Source organism: Cupressus sempervirens, chromosome 4, assembly GCF_028749045.1.
Source record: "Cupressus sempervirens isolate cs-2001-9-10 chromosome 4, ASM2874904v1, whole genome shotgun sequence".
NCBI classification, from domain to species: Eukaryota; Viridiplantae; Streptophyta; class Pinopsida; order Cupressales; family Cupressaceae; genus Cupressus; species Cupressus sempervirens.
Genome location: NC_143121.1, coordinates 702476749 through 702494439, shown reverse-complemented (window position 1 = coordinate 702494439; position 17691 = coordinate 702476749). Strand labels below are relative to the sequence as shown.

The following is a 17691-nucleotide window of genomic DNA, read 5'->3' as shown; positions in this document are numbered from 1 at the left end:
TTATAAAAAAGCTAAAACCTAAATCATCTTAAAAATTAAACTAAAATTAAAAACAAAGATCATATTAAAAAATCTTGGATTTAAGATTAACTTGGTATTTCTAATTTCAAAATTAATTGTAAATTTATTACAATAGAAAAAATCATAGTGAGAAAAGAAAGTTATAGGGAAGAGGCTTGTTCGGAAACAAAATTCATTTTCAGAAATCAAGTTCCCAAACAAAGCTTATACACTTTGGCGAGCGGAATAGGAATACATATTCCAAAATTTTTGAATTCCTTGTTTGGATGCACCAAAACAGAATTGAAATACGAAGTAAAATAGGAATACGTATTCCAACTTTGGCCCAAAAAAGGGGTTTTGCAATTCCACCCAAATAGGTGTTATTGGAATGCATATTCCTATTCCACTTTTTTTAATTTTAGAACATAAATTTTGGGGTCCACGAATTCCCATCAAATATTGGCTGAACCAAATGGAGAACAGGAATACATAGCCCCATTTTCTATTCCAGAATACGTATTCCTATTCCGCTCGCAAAACGGACCCTTAAAAAGTAAGGATGGAGTGCAGTTAAAGTAGCTCTTCACGAAAAATATCCCTAACACCTGTAGTGGACTCTGCACTTGATTTGGTTGCACACACATAGAGAGATGAGATGATGCTAACATATACAACCCGATTTGAAACTTATTGAACATAAAAATTGACCATTGCATGCAATCTGGACCACAAAATTTTTGATTTTTCAAGAAAAGCTTGATTTTCCAAAATTTTGGGTGTTCTTCATTTTTTAAAATTTCGGGCCACAACCTGAGCTTAAACATGAATGGATGAAGACAAATGAATGAATGAGAAATAAATGAGTGCTCAAATTTGAGGAAGAAAGCATGGAAGTTCCTTAAGAAATCTTTATTTAATCAAGGATACTAGAAAAACATGAACAATTAGGAACAAAAGTCTATCGAGTAACTATGGAAATATAAGTAACAATTGTGATAGAATGCATACACAATTGCAATGTAATAAAAACAATTATGATAATATGATAGGCAAATGAAATGAGATGCAATGCTAAATGCAACAATGGTTAAATAGTTGCAACAATAAAAAAGACAATTGCGACATGCTACAATACAGAGTGGGGCACAACACAAACAAATGCGCAAAAATATTGACAATTTCCATAAAGCATAGAGAGTTTAAACTTTTAGTTTTAAAGTTGGATGAAACTCATAACTCGATCAAATTTATAATTCACATATACAAATCATTTTCTTAATAGAATACAACAAAAATCAAGTTATAAAATATTAAAAATACTAATGAAAATGAGAAAAACCAAACAATGACCTACCTGGAGGTTGTTGGGGTTGATAAGGGAGCAATATCACACTTGGGATGCAAGACCATGTTTCTTAAAATTGACCTCCACAATATTGAAAAAAAAATGAATAGCTTTATAAAAAGATACCCAATATAGAACATGATTCAATTCCAAACATATTAGTGTTCCATAGGGTTAGGCACGTATTCTCATAATACACACGATCATAATTCAAATTTAGGCTTGAGGCCTTGAAGAAAAATGGCGCCTCATTCTTGTTTTGCAAAACCTCTTTCATCGAGTCAATTTTTGGAAATGACAAGTGTAAAATTTCTTCCATAAGTAGACTCAACTTCTTGCACTTGTTTGGTGATATGATTTTCATATATATATTTTTTCATTTTATGCCCATTTTTTGGAACTTCATGCTCACATGGTTTGGTGAGGATAACTTGAGAGAGTTGCAGGGACTATTTTTGAAGTAATATATAATAGTTTTCGTTAATGTGCGGCTTGTTGTGATTATTCTTTGTATTACATTGATTTTCACTATAATTATATATAATTTGGTTTGAGTTTTCTTTTGTAAACATGCTACATGTTTTGATCTATCATGTTTAATATTTCCCATGTAGTGGGAGTTTCTAATATGTACACATCTTAATTGACATGTTTAGTATAAGGGTCTTGTGATTGTGGTTTATGGGTTGGATTTGTTGTTGGTATGCATTCTACTAATTGTTGTGGATAACTTTGAAAGTATGGATGATTAGAGATATTGATATTTTCTATGGTTTCCTTTTATAGTCATGTGTTTGTACTCCACTATCTCGTGTTTCTTTATATTTTCACTTCAATATTGTTTTTTGTAGAGTGGGATTTAAAAAAGAATCTAATCATTTTCTATTTTCTTATTTCTTTGATTTGTAATGTAATTCCAATTTTTGTGCAAATGTGAATGTGGTAGAACTTATGGCTTTATACATTTGAACTCTGACTTTGATTAGAGAAGTTTTAGTCAAAGCTCATATATAAAATAAGATTAAATTATCAAACCTAAGTATGTGATGCTTTTATGGTGATAATTTTATTCTACCATATGGAGTTCTAAGGTTAGAGGTAGAAGATCCAAATTTCACATCATATATGTCATAGCTAAATGAAATTAGTTAGAGACAATATATATATATATATATATATATATATATATATATATATATATATATATATAGCTCAAAATTGTCTTTCCAAAAAGTATAATATGTATGTAGAACTATTTAGATAGTTTCGATTGTACAAAGAGACTCAACAATATCCAAACACTTAAATACCATTTTAAAAGTACAATAAGCATCATATTATAGTATACACACATATGCTTCTACAAGAATTATTAGAAACTTTTGAATTTGTCTCCATCTCAATCTTTAGTATTTGTATATATGTATCAAGTATTACTATCAATCTAACAATATTAGTGACATGATTCATTTACGCTTTATTTTGTATAATACTTAATATTTATATCTTATTTTCAACCATTATAAATCATTATAAAAAAATTATATACTTTCTTCGTCCCAAAATAAAAATCATTGATCATAAATTTCTATTTCATCATTAATCTATACAAATAGTCAACAAATCTCAAAGCTCACCTTAATAGAAAATCTATATATGATTGCCATTGTACATGAATTGAGAATTAAATTTTTTCAATAACATGTCTTGCTTTTATCCTTGGTCTTTCATACTATCTATGAAAGTGTTTCGTTCTTGAAGAATTTTGATTCCAGTATACCTGTAAAACGTTCGGTAGTTGTTAATGACTAATTTACCATTTATAATTGAAGTCATATTAATTCAAAAAAGGAAGATAATTCAAATAGTTGGATGATTTATACCTTCCAAGCATCATGGTAGTTGCTTGTGGATTAGTTCCAGGACTAGACTTGAATGTTGATCCATCAACAATTCTTAGACCATCTACACCTTTCACCAAGTACCTTTGGTCAACCACAAAATCAACTTGACAACCTCCATGAAAGTGCCATATTGTGGTTAGTGTATCTCTACAGAACTTGGCCAAGGCTTCATGGTCAAATATTTTGGTATCAGGAAGTGCCTCACCTATGAAATGAAGCATGTTAGTGCCATTAGAATGAAATGCAAAGTGTTGAATAGAAGTTGTCTTGGTGAGCTTGGCTATTACATTTACACCTTGTACACATGTATCTAGGTCAAGAGGGTGAGAGTAATAGTTGTATTTAACTAAGGGGTTATCTCGAGGATCTACGTTATGTAGTTTGAGCTCTCCCCTTGATAAGGGATATGCTACTTTCTCAAAAATACTCCCTGTATATTGGATAGATGTTTCATTTACAAAACTAATATTGCTGACAGATTCAATATAGATTTTGGATCCATTAAGTATAGCTGCTACTTGTATACTTGATATATTTACTGGTATAGGGGACTCCAAGGTTATGGTTGATCGAGGATTATCTTGCACCCCTTTACCCACTGAGGGCAAATCTACCAATAAAGGAATATTAAGTTGTGCAAGATGTTGATAAGGACCTATTCCACTTAGGAGGAGGAGTTGAGTACTACCTAGACTTCCTGCTGATAAGATTATCTCATTATAAAAAGATGATTCATTAAGAAATACTTGATAAGGTTGACCATCGACAGAATTCATAAATTCCACTCCAAAAGCTTTCAACTTCCCTGCACCCATATTTTCAATAATTTAATATATAAATTAAACAATATACATATATACTTGATAATATGAAGAAATAAATGCATTAATTGAGGACTAAATCTAAAACAAATAAGTAAATAAACCATTTGCACTAAGATTCGATCTTCATAATTGTTGTAAGGCGTTTAATACAAGAGCATATAAGTTTTATTTTAAAATATAAGCTACAGAGATTTTTAATATAACCAATACACTGGGCTTCTCTTTAATATGATTACTAAATTGGCTGCAAAATTCATATACAGCATGGATGGGCTACAGTTTCAAGGATAATGTATATATCTTCTTGGCAAACCAAGACATTGGCTATAAGACCCCTAACAATTTGAACTTTTCAATTCAAAACGTATTCTTTATACTTAACTGTGATAATGGTTGATAACCAAAAGTGCCAAATGAATCAATTAATTATTATTCTGTAACCTATACTTTGCATTACACATCATATTTTGTTTTATTTTTTCATGGCAATGGTTCAACATGATGGGACACACTTGCGAGGCTCAAGAACCTTCATAGACTTAAAATATTGAATTTATAGAAATCTATAGAATTTCTCTGGTTCTTCATAATCTTAATATCCAAATAAAGTTATTTCTCCCAAAGCTATTAATAGTATAGAAAACAAGAACAAAACTGATACTTCATAGACTCTTTCCTCCCAAACTTATTAATAATATAAAAAACAAGGAAAACTATTTATGAAGATTTAAGAAAGAAGTTCTCATTGACTTTTATGATTACTAACCTGATACAGAATGGAAGATGATTCTACTAGCAGTAGCATTGAGAAGAACAACTATATTATTGGGATTTGCATGCTTGAAGAAATCAGCAGCAGTATGTCTTCTGCCATTGTTGTCAAAGGTGGAAGCACTTACCTTTGTACCCTCAACATGATCCAAAGTAAACCCATTGAAAGGAAGCACTCCTGCCTCCAAGAGTGCATCTCTGAAAGCACTACTCCAAATGGAGAGTTTATCTGGTTTGAAGGCAATTTCTTTCTCCACCCATTCATATGACTCATTAACAAGTCTTTCTTCCCAACCCATGCTTCTAATGTATTTGAGGCTGGCCCTACTATAAAACATAGCATTAATAGCAGTTCCACCTCCAAGAACTCTGGCTCTGGCCAACTGAACTCCATCCTCACTTACAAATGTCTGAGCTATGGATGTGTATTTGTTTGTTTCTTCCAGTGCCTTCCCAAAAAGACTTGCATCTTCAATGTCAGGGTTTCCATATGGTGAACCTCCCCTCTCCAATACAAGGACAGAATAGTGCTGTGACAAAGTTGTTGCCAGAGGGCAACCTGCTGTACCTCCTCCAATGATTATATAATCATATGTTCTTGCAATTGCTTTGTTTGCATCAGCTGTCATGAATGGATATGGGTATTCTGAAACATGTAGCAAGCCAACAAAAATGATCGAATCAAACCCATTTTAAAGTCATGAAATTTCAGCTTATTTTAAACGGTTGATATTGTGATAAAATAGAAAATTCAGAAGATAATACGAGCATTTAAAATAAGATAAATGCAATACTTGCTGTAGAATGTACTGCTACATTCACTTTCTTCCTACATAAAATATAAATTATTAACAATAATATATTTTACTATTAAATCATAAATATATAATGTATTATCTATTATAAACATAATTTCTATTGCAATCACTTTACGTTGTGATTAATTTTATATATTTCAACCAATTACATTTCACTATTTTTATTTTGAAGTTCAATTTATTTTTTATTGTATATATGAGAGATTTTTTATTTTTAAAATTATTTTACTTCAATTTTATTGGTTTGTACCTTTGAGTTCTTATAGACCCAGATTTATAGGAAGCATACCCCTATTTTGAGACATATTTTCCATAAGATATATGAAAATATGAAATAAATCAAACATATTTTAATACATTTTCAATTTAAATAAAATTGAACAAAATATTAATAGTTAAATGCTAACATTCATTAAATTAGAAATTATTTTAGTAATAAATATTATATAATAACAAATATTTTATTTTAAAACTATTTAAATATGAAATAATTTTAAAAAATAAAATGATTAATTTAAAAAATCATAAATTAAATATTAAATTTTTTAATAACTATATCCACTATCATTTGTGACAGGAATACAAATATATGTTGATACTTCCTTGGTTGATAGTAGAAAACTAATGGATATATTTTCATTGTTGTGTGTGTGTGTGTGCATTTTTACACTATTTGATATTATTGTTTGGTTGAAAATTAAAGATAAATAATTTTTTTAATCAAATTTAGGTTCATTTTTATGATTTGAGATTGATGTACAAAATTATGCAGATAATATTTTTTTTTCTTTAGAATTAAAGATGTAGAATATTTGGTTGAGAATCAAAGACTAACAATACTAGGTAGTGATCAAATAGTAATAAAATTGTTTGAATTAATAGATTTTTAATTTATTAATATTGTAAATTTAAAAAAAAAAGAAGTTATTAGTACCATAATGTATAAATGTTATGAAATAATTTAAGTTAAAATTATTTTTAAGATTCAGTTATTTAATTAATTATTATTATAAAGTTTCAATCTAATATTCATTCCGAAATGTTAAATAAAAATAGCAAATGGATCTTATAATCAAAATTAAATTTATAAGGTTAATTTTGTAACAAATAAATTAATAATTTTTAAAAACATAAACATTTAATATATTTAGTTATTTATAGTAACATAATATGTTAGAATATATCATTTTGGCAAACAATTTTTAAAAACTTTGAAATGTTTGAATTACATTAGAATTGTTAGTGGTGATTAGTGTAAATTAACTAAATTATAGGAGAAGGTGAATACAATAGTATATTGTCTACCACAAGTACTATAAGCCTCCTTCCTTATAAAATGTTTTTCATCCAAAAATTCATTTTAACAATTTAAAATGGGCACATAGATAGAAGTTTATATTTCTTTGATTAAAGCAAAAATCTAATAAGAGTTCCTTTCATCAAAATAGATTTATATAATTTAAGAATTCAGAAGTGCAAACAAATGCTAATATTTCTATGATTGAAAACTAAAGACTAATGAGTATCCTTGTATCAATATACATATACATCAAGATAACACAAATAAATGCTGAAGGCTAAAACAAATCATCCTTCTGTCAAAATGAAAGAAAAACAATCCTGACAAATCATAAACATGATTTAACTCAATAGTAAAAAAAGATTACGAGAACAAAGCTCAAATCAATAAGTTAGGTTTATGATATCCTCTGACCAGACACAGGCGTTGCAGCTTCCAGAGAGAAGAAAAACTGCTGATTACAAAGCAGGAATGGAATGAAAAATAACAAAATATCCATTCTCACTCTCATTTTCTTATGATGTGTTCGTGGTTGCATTGCCTACTAACACTATTATAAAGGTTGGCCAATTTAAATATGTTTCTTACAATTTTCTATTCTTATTTACCATCGCAAGTTTCTGATGTGATTCAAATTCTTATATTGAGTTAACTTGAATTTTAATTTACTTAGAGTCAGAGGTTAACCTTGAATTACTACCAAACGTACATAAATTTCAAAACAACTTTGCTGGTTTCTTTCTCGACACTCCAAAACATTCTTGTTTTCTAATTGGTGTTTCGGTTGAACTCTTGAAAGAAGTAAAGTTTCTTCAAGCCCATTTAAACTTCACTAAAGTTTTCTATGGTAGGTTGTATGATTTTATATTCTTAAATGGGGATTCTTGACACACTGATTTACATGAATTTCGTTACAGAGGACATCAATCTTGGGTAAATATTACTCAAAAGAATAGTAGTTAGTAATCCAATGTTATTATTACAAAAACTAGTTAATTTGTATATGAAAAAAATATAAGTAGAATATGTGGAGCGATTTAAAGTTCTGAAACTATTCAATATGCACAAGTAGTAATAAAATGTTTATTAGTAACGAGTTTGGAATGAAGATTGTTAAATGTACTATAGATATAAATAAATAAATAGAATTCGTACTCAAGAAAGTGGTGGTACATTTTAATAATTTTAATAATGCATAATATACTTTTAATTATTGCTAAGAAGGAGAGAGTTTGTAAAATAAATTAAAAATGTAGAATTTTATTCCTTATATTGATGCAAATGATTGTTGCTTAAGAAATATTAGAAGAGCTATTTATTTATAAAATATCATCACTATTGAAATTTTACAATAATTTGAAAAAATATATTTCATAATAAGATACATGAAAGTAAATTGAAGCCACCCCCCCTCTCTTTCTCTAGTAGTAATATCTGATAGGCAAGTCCTAAGAATTAAATTTTATAATTTATTATATATTGTAGTTGTATTTTTTATAGTTTGGTTATATTATGCTATTTTTGTAGTGGTATATTTAGGTTGATGGTCATTGGTTAGGTTTACATTATAATGACTTAATATTCAATTATGAAAATGATTATACTTGATTTTCATTTACCGTTATGATTATAAGTGAGCTTTATGTAGGGTTATGTTGAAGCAAGTTAAGAATTAGGTTTTGATTAGATTTAGGCTAGATTTCAAATCTATCCAGAATACTAGGGACTCTTATTAATGATAGTTTTTATGAGAGTTGCGATTTATATGGTTTGTGAATAGGGTTTGGTTCTGTTTAGTGTTGTGATTTAATTTCATCTAATTTGACTAGGGTTTGCATTCAATATAGTTTAGTTTATGGTTGTCTTTAACTTTTAGTTAAGTTTACAAGTAATTGGCTATGTGCATTTGTTTAATGTTATGGTAAACAAAAATTCTTGGGTTATTATATATTTTTCCCTTGTTAAAGTCAAGGTTCTATTTGGATTGAATTCATGGTTTGAATAAGTCAACAATAGGAGTTATCATACCCTTTCACCATCTCTCCCTCTATTTAACCTTTGACTCTACCTCACATGACTTTCTCTCACTTTTCCTACTCTATCTCATATGTCCACCAAGTTCTCTCTCTCTCTCTCTCTCTCTCTCTCTCTCTCTCTCTCTCTCTCTCTCTCTCTCTCTCTCTCTCTCTCTCTCTCTCTCTCTCGCTCTCTCTCTCTCTAATAATCCAATTTCTATTTGCACCTCACATCTTTCCACCTCATTTCTCTATTTTTCTACCTCATCTCGCCCCTCTCCCTACTCGCCTCATATCTCTCTCCCCGTTCATTCATGTGTTCCCACTAATTGCTATCTATAGCCACCTCTTGTCTTTCACCCTCCACTAGTAAATTTGGACCTATTTTTCAACAAGTGTTGGTTGATATTTTAATGGACAATGGTCAAAAAATAGTGTCACTATAATTTCATCAAAATTTTGACATAATCTAGGGTTTTTGATATATCGATGGACAACCCCATTGAAAGTGATCCCAATCTTTGTCATAGGGCAATGTTAGACCACTACTAGGAAATGTCAAAACTTTTACAATTATGACATTATTATCGATGACAACTCTTGTCTAAAATTTGATGTTTAGGAAATTATTATCGACGAGCTTGTCATGCCCTCAACGGGAGGCCTTATTCAAATATCAACAAGAAATAAGACTATTATTGATTAGCTTGTCATGCCATCAAAGATAGACACCATCGAAATATCGACTAATAGTCATTGGAATTTTGACGATTGTCATATAGTTTTTTATTACAAAAAATCAATGACAAACTTTCAAAGCAAGACCTCTCCCGATGCTTCTCTCTAAGGACATTCTTATCAAAGGCCACCACAACCCCTAATTTCTTGGGCCTTCACGACAAAGCATGCTCTAGTAGCTTCTTCCAACTTGGCCCTTGTTAAGACTCGTGTGAACATTCCCACAAGGAGAAGACCCTAAAAACTATTGGATCTACCAACATACCCCTAATACCTCGAAGGCTTCATTCCATGAAGGAAGAGAGATATATCTGATGGAATTCATGAAGTGGGATACTGAGCTGGAAGTTAAGGGTTTGAATCAAGATACAACACATTTACCACATAAGCTAGCCTAGGTTGATTTTCATGGTTAGTATTAATGCATTATTTTTTTTTCTGAATGCAACTAGATACCTGGTAGTTGATAACTGAATAGTTTGATATGTTATTTTTAAATTACAATTGATAAATTATACAAAATGGAACTTCATTTTTAGTAAGCAAGTATCTATTCACCTTGTGATTTAAAAAAAATCATGCACATATTGCAAGTTAATTTCTTTTACAAAAGAAAACTAAGATTACTATGAAAGAGTAAGTGAGAAAAACATTTTGAGAAGCAACACATGACTCACCACACATTCTTCAATATATTGATTAAAGATAGGATTACGTGCAATGATGGTGCTTTCAACATTTTTATGGGAGAGTGACCGATCCCTGTCATTTTACAAAAGTGATCCAACCGTGTTGGAGACTTCAAAGTTGGAGCATCCCTATCTACAATAATGACATGATACAAAAATTAATTATAACTAAAATGCTTTTAACAGGGAAATTAAATCCACTAATATTTTAACCAAATCATATATTAAAAAAAAGGATTATTAGTGCAATAACAAACCTCAAGTATCAATATTGTCAAACTTGAGCACTCCATCTTAAATTTATCAGTTCTACTGCTTGGTATCCTGCAACAAAATATAATGAAATCATGATCAATTAGTGTTATAACAACAACTTTAAGAAGACTAAGATCTTGACATGTTATCGGTATGGTTGCAATTAGTAGAGATCAATTTTATTGAATGAAGGCATGACACATATCAACAAAGGAAACAAAACATTACTTTTAATAACATCAAAATGTATAATGTAGCAATAGTCAAAAAAGGAACTCAACGATATAACTACAATGTAAATAGTGAAAAATCATTGCTTGTGGCCACTTAAGCATCCATATGTATTTGGTTTCTCTCCCTCCCATTCAAAATTAGATTCAACCACTTTAAATTGAGAATGCAAGTGCAACAACGTTCCATATGCATGGACAATAGGTGGAGTTGAAAAATGCAACACGTTTACATTAATGACTTGTATAAAAAATGCAAACATGTTGCATTTTCAACTCCACAACTGATGTCCTATGAATATCAATTGAGATTGCATATTAAAATAGGGCCTCCTTCTACATTGCTTGAAACCAAGATAGATGAAACAAATTAATCCAAAATACAGATTTATGGAACAAGTGCTATGCAATAATGAACCAAATTGTAAAACCATTGGCTTGAGTTGCATATATAAGCTCCATCATGGTCAAACTAGTCAAGGGGTTATGGGTATGATATTCTTAGGTGTTGGGAACATTTTCAATTCATATTGCACCTATTGTATGAGGTTTGAAATGGTTTGGGCGTAATTCATTGCAAAATGCAAAAAGTTTTCAATGTTGCTTGACAACATTGTCAACTTTTAAATGCAATCTCCTTAAAAATGTAATTGCGTCCAAGAAACAACACATGGCTCACCACACATTCTTCGATACATCATTTAAAGATGAGATTACATGCAATGATTGTGCTTTCAACAGTTTTATCTCGAGAGTGATTGATCCCTTTCATTTTACAAAAAGCGATCCAAAGTAACCATGGCCATTAAAGCCATTTGAATGAAGTTTGAATAAAAAACATGTCAAAATATTAAAGGTTACCAATATGGGAAAATAGGCCTAACAAGGGCTAATAGATGGGTTCAAGGATAGCTTTATAGTTTAGTTTATGTTTGAGTATAAAGCGGTAATAAGAGGCTATATGATGTAAAGGAATAAGAAATACATGTTAAAGTTGCAAAAATAATGTAAGTTGTCAATTTCACAACATAAGGGATTAAGAAAAAAAATCAGTCTATTATGTTTATAGGGTAGTGACAAAGGTGGAGGTTGGTTTTAGTAGATTGTATTGGTCTATAAAAGATGTCAAAGCATGATGATAAGTGTAAGGGTTGAATGAGTTTTGAACATCAATAAAGGGAAATTTTCTGCGTATTTATATGTTTGACTGATATAACAACACTTTAAAATGGTTGTTTCTTGGTTGATCTATTAGTACCTAAATCATATTTGTTTGTGGATCACGGTGAATGCCCTTGAATGATATTTTTTTTTGTGAATGCCCTTGAATAATATTTGTTTGTAGAGAAACAATTGTCAAGGGTTATGGAGTCCTAGTTTGTGGAATTAGGACACATTTGAAGGATGAAGTTGTGATAAGAAGAAAGGGATGACAATCAATAAATTGTTATGTGATCGGTACTTAGGTGTGATAAAAGGTTGATGGAAAGCCAATATGTGGAGCATGGTGGTTGGGTGGAGTTGTTTGTGATAGGCTCTAACAATTAATAGATCTTAATAGAGTCATTAAGTGATTGGATGATTAGTTAAGGCACTTGGTGTTGGCTCAATTAGTTTAATGGTTTAAGATGATATGTTTGATGTGAGAAGTTATATCTCACTGGAATAATTAAAGAATCTATCCTTGTACATAAGACAAATGTGTTGAACAATTCTACTTTGCATCATGGTGGTATCAGAGAAAGGGATTAGATCCTTACAAGTTGGTGAAGATTAAGAGGATGTCTAGGAAAGATTAAAAAGGGTTTGATAAACTCAGAAAAAAATATGCTTGAAGCATAAAAAACATTGACGGGATCATTGAGTAATGAAAAGAAGAAAAGAGAGAAAGATGAGAAGAGGAAAAAATTGTGAGGAAAAGAGGTAGAGCTATACTACCAAGAAAGAGATAGATAATGAGGCTTGATGCCACAGAGATGAAGATGGGGTTAAAGTAGCAAAAGGATGAAGAAATTTAAAATGAGATGGTTCAAGATGTTTAAGTAGTGATGGATGGTGAAGAAGATGAAAAAACTAGTGCTGAAAATGTTCAAGGTGTTGAAGCAGATGTGGAGGACAAAGGTGCTAGTGAAGACAACAAGGAAGTTAGTACTAAGGGGCTTGAGTATGATGAGTTAGTGGTGTTTGGGATAATGACAAGTCCTTTGAGTGAGGAGAAGGGTATGGAGGCTAATGATGTAACATTCATGGTGAATGAAGATTTAGAGTGCCAAAAGGAATGGCATGAGGTAAGTGACAATTTGGTAGAATAAATGATCTCAGTGAAAAAGATGCAATGGTGTTGGTGATGGGCCATGAGAAGACCATGGAGGTTGTTTATGCTCCAAGAGCGAAGATTGGATATGTTATTTTTACCAAGATAGAAGAGTGTCTTTAGGTGGCATACTTAGTGAATTAAAAAATGTATGCAATTAGGATGATGAAAAGGAAGATATCTAACCAGATGAAGAGTGGTGAGCATAATGGAGTCTTCACAATGCCAAGGAAGAATCTTCCCAAGACATCTTTCCACTAAAATGCTTTTGCATGTGTAAAATCTCACATTAGAATATTATCTTCAGGCAGTGAGATTGGTTATTTTTATAAACTTGAGAAAAGTGTGTTAGGTGGAGTTTGGTGATGACCAAAGGAGTCAATTAGAAATGTCTACATTAACATGAAATAAATGACAAGCTCCTATTATTCCATGAAGTTTAATGAGATGAACTCTCACATTGGATGGAAATGGCTTTTAAGTTGTTTTGAGTCCTTGTATAGAAAAAAAATTATCATATTGTCTTGACCATGATAGTGACAATCATAGTAATATATTGATTCAGTAAAGGTTAGATTTGTATAGTTGGGAACAAAAAATTGTCATTGACCTTGAAGTGCATTGAGGTTATTTATTTGGTTTGAAGTGTGTGTTGGGAAGGTTTGGATCCTTTCACATGTCACTATTATGCCACAGTCATAGTATGACATTCAAATAGAATTATGATGGAAATGGTGAAGCTTCCATTGGGAGTTTTTTCATAAAGCCTTTGTAGTCAGAAAATGAGTTTGATCCATCTGATCCTATTTAGAAGGTGTTATGATGATTTAGTGAAGGTTTATTTCAGTGTCAAGTTGGTAAGGCATTTGGGAAGAATTGATGGGACCATATATCAGTTTTTAGTTTTGATAGGTTTATTTTGAGCTTCACTTGGTTTGAAGAATCCTTTCATATTATCTACTTAACAAGGCCAAACACGTGAAGGTGGAAGCTTATTTGGCCTCCCCTCCTACTATAATCACTCTAAATTCCACATTAACAACTAAGTAAATAAATATTCCATTCATTCATTTTAGAAGTATATCATTGAATCATTATAATCACATACCATTCATTAACATGATGTACAATTAATTAATATGTGTAAACATTCATCAATAATTTGTGAACACATTAGTCATTATATTCACATATAATTCATTAATATGTATAAACTAGTTTGAAGGAATTAAAATCACACTCAATTATATCATCCAAAATGCCATAGTGGTTGTTTTCAGATTGTTGAGGATGCATGTTGTTTCTAGACAAAATATTGATGACCTCAAAGATTGTAGTTATCACCAAATCACAAGTTCTCTTAGGGTATGTTTGGTTGCTAGAATTGGTCAATGCAGAATTCAACTATGTTGGAATAAGCTCTCTTCTAGAATTGGTGCATTCTAAAAATGAATTTTGGAATATCATTTGGAGTTGTTTGGTTGTCCTGGAAGAGGAAACGATAGATGACTATTTTGTGTTTCATTGCATCAATAAAAATAGGAATTAGATTTAAAAATAAATAAATCTTAATATGAATTTATAAAAAAAAAATTGTTAATTTTTTAAAAGTCAAATTAATTTTCTATCCTCTTCATTACAAATTGACTACATCACAACCTTTTTAAATTCATTGGATTTAAATCTAGTTATTTTAAAATTATATTCAATATTGTCTATAGTTGCTTCCATTGTAAGCATGATTTTTAAATATATATATTTATTGTTAAGGAAGTCAAAAGTTTAAATTTTAAATTTTAAATATTTGACAACATTTTTAAGAATTTTAATTACATTTCAAGAATTTGATTATAAATACTATTGTATGCATAAAGAATATAATTAATTTTTTTATGTTAAATATAACTATAATTTTGAATATAATATCAACAATAAAGTCATTTTTAATTTTTGGGTAAGATCCGTCAATGATGGATAGCCTTAACCGTGAGTGAAGGAAAGTCCAAAGACCATTCCATTTCAAGAATTTGATTATAAATACTATTGTAAACATAATTTTTTAAAAAATATTATGTAACAATATACTATTGCAATCACTTTATGTTGTGATTAATTTTATATATTTCAACCAATTACATTTCACTATTTTTATTTTGAAGTTCTATTTTTAATTTTTCTATTGTATATATGAGAGATTTTTAATTTCTAAAATTATTTTACTCCAATTTTATTTTATTGGTTCATATCTTTGAGTTCTAATACGCCTGAATTTGTTGGAAGCATACCCTTATTTTGAGTGATATTTTCCATAAGATATATGAAAACATGAAATAGATCAAACATATTTTAATACTTTTTCAATTTAAATAAAATCAAACAAAATATTAATACTTAAATACTAACATTCAATTAAATTAGAAATTATTTTAAATATTTTATTTTAAAACTATTTAAATATGAAATAATTTTTTAAAATAGAATGATTAATTTAAAAAATCATAAATTGAACATTAGAATTTTTAATATCTATATTAAATTTTTTTAAATATTAAAATTTTAATAACTACATAATCATTACCAATTTGTCTTATAATTATTAATTAATAGGTTTAATTTACCACTCTATCTAATTAATCTATTATCTAATTAAACTATTATAACTTGACATAAATACAACCACTATGATTTGGGACGGGAATAAAAATATATGTCCATACTTCCTTGGTTGATAGTAGAAAACTCCTTGATATTATTGTTTGGTTGAAAATTAAAGGTTAATAATTTTATTATTATCAAATTCAGGTTCATTTTTATGATTTGAGATGGATGTAAAAATTATGCATATAATTGTTTTTTCTTGAGAATTAAAGATATAGAATTTTTGGTTGAGAATCAAAGACTAACAATACTGGGTAGTGATCAAATAGTAATAAAATTGTTTGAATTAATAAATTTTTAATTTATTAATATTGTAAATAAAAATAAAAAGTTATTAGTATCATAATGTATAAATTTTATGAAATAATTTAAGTTAAAATTATTTTTATTAACATTTATGATTCAGTTATTTAATTAATTAAATTATTGATAAGGTTTCAATCTAATATTCATTCTAAAATGTTAAATAAAAATATCAAATCGATCTTTAAATCAAAATTAAATTTATAAGGTTAATTTTGTAACAAATAAATTAATAATACGCAAAAGTCTACAATACAACTTGTGAGGTTCTTATGTTGGAGGTCTTGGGTTCAAATCTACCTTTGCTTAACAAATAATAATAATTAATTTCAATAAATAATAATAACTAATCTAGCTTTGGCCATTTACCAATCAAACAAATTTGAATTACATTAAAATTGTTAGTTGTTAGTAGTGATTAATGCAAATTAATTGAATTATAGGAGAAGGTGAATACAATAGTATATTGCATACCACAAATACTATAAGTATCCTTCCTTATAAAATATTTTTCATTCAAAAGTTCATTTTAATAATTTGAAATGGGTATATAGATAGAAGTTTATATTTCTTTGATTAAAGCGAAGCACAAACAAATGCTAATATTTCTATGATTGAAAACTAAAGACTAATGAGTATCCTTCTATCAATATACATATATATCAAGATAACACAAATAAATCAAGATAACACAAATAAATGCTGAAGGCTAAAACAAAACATCCTGACACAAATATGAAAGAAAAACAATCCTGACAAATCATAAACATGATTTAACTCAATAGTAAAAAGAATTACAAGAACAAAGCTCAAATCAATAAGTTAAGTTTATGATATCCTCTGACCAGACACAGGCGTTGCAGCTTCCAGAAAGCAGAAAAACTGCTGATTACAAAGCAGGAATGGAATGAAAAATAACAAAATACCCATTCTCACTCTCATTTTCTCGTCAGATTTGAAATTGTGATGTGTTTGTGGTTGCATTGCCAACTTACAATTTAAATATGTTTCTTACAATTTTCTATTTTATCTATTCTTATTTACCATCGCAAGTTTCTGATGTGATTCAAATTCTTATATTGAGTTAACTTGGATTTTAATTTACTTAGAGTCAGAGGTTAACCTTGAATTATTACCAAACATACATAAATTCCAAAACAGCTTTGCTGGTTTCTTTTTTCACACTCCAAAACATTCTTGTTTTCTTGGTGTTTCGGTTGAACTCTTGAAAGAAGCAAAGTTTCTTCAAGCCCATTTAAACTTCACTAAAGTTTTCTATGGTAGATTGTATGATTTTATATTCTTAAATGGGGATTCTTGACACACTGATTTACATGAATTTCGTTAGAGGGCATCAATCTTGGGTAAATATTACTCAAAAGAATAGTAGTTAGTCAAACGTGATAGTAATCCAATGGTATTATTTGGTGGATAGATATTATTACAATAACTAGTTAATTTGTATATGAAAAAAATATAAGTAGAATATTTGGAGAGATTTAAAGTTCCGAAACTATTTAATAT

At 29.2% G+C, this 17691-nt stretch overlaps 1 protein-coding gene across 2 annotated transcripts; it reads right to left on the bottom strand.

Moving 5' to 3' along the window:
* Positions 1 to 2910: 2910 nt before the first annotated feature.
* LOC149563196 (protein HOTHEAD-like) lies at positions 2911 to 17096 on the bottom strand. 2 transcript variants are annotated; one of them, XM_089823986.1, is made up of 6 exons: positions 17013 to 17096; positions 10665 to 10731; positions 10396 to 10540; positions 4843 to 5493; positions 3232 to 4057; positions 2911 to 3128 (listed from the first exon to the last, which is right to left on the bottom strand). In XM_089823986.1, exons 3-6 carry the CDS (start codon positions 10400 to 10402, stop codon positions 3062 to 3064), a joined length of 1551 nt encoding a protein of 516 aa, XP_089680112.1. In that variant the 5' UTR covers positions 10403 to 10540; positions 10665 to 10731; positions 17013 to 17096; the 3' UTR covers positions 2911 to 3061. The 2 variants fall into 2 exon arrangements, with proteins under 2 accessions (XP_089680112.1, XP_089680111.1); XM_089823985.1 differs by lacking the exons at positions 10396 to 10540; positions 10665 to 10731; positions 17013 to 17096 and adding an exon at positions 7380 to 7521.
* Positions 17097 to 17691: the final 595 nt, after the last annotated feature.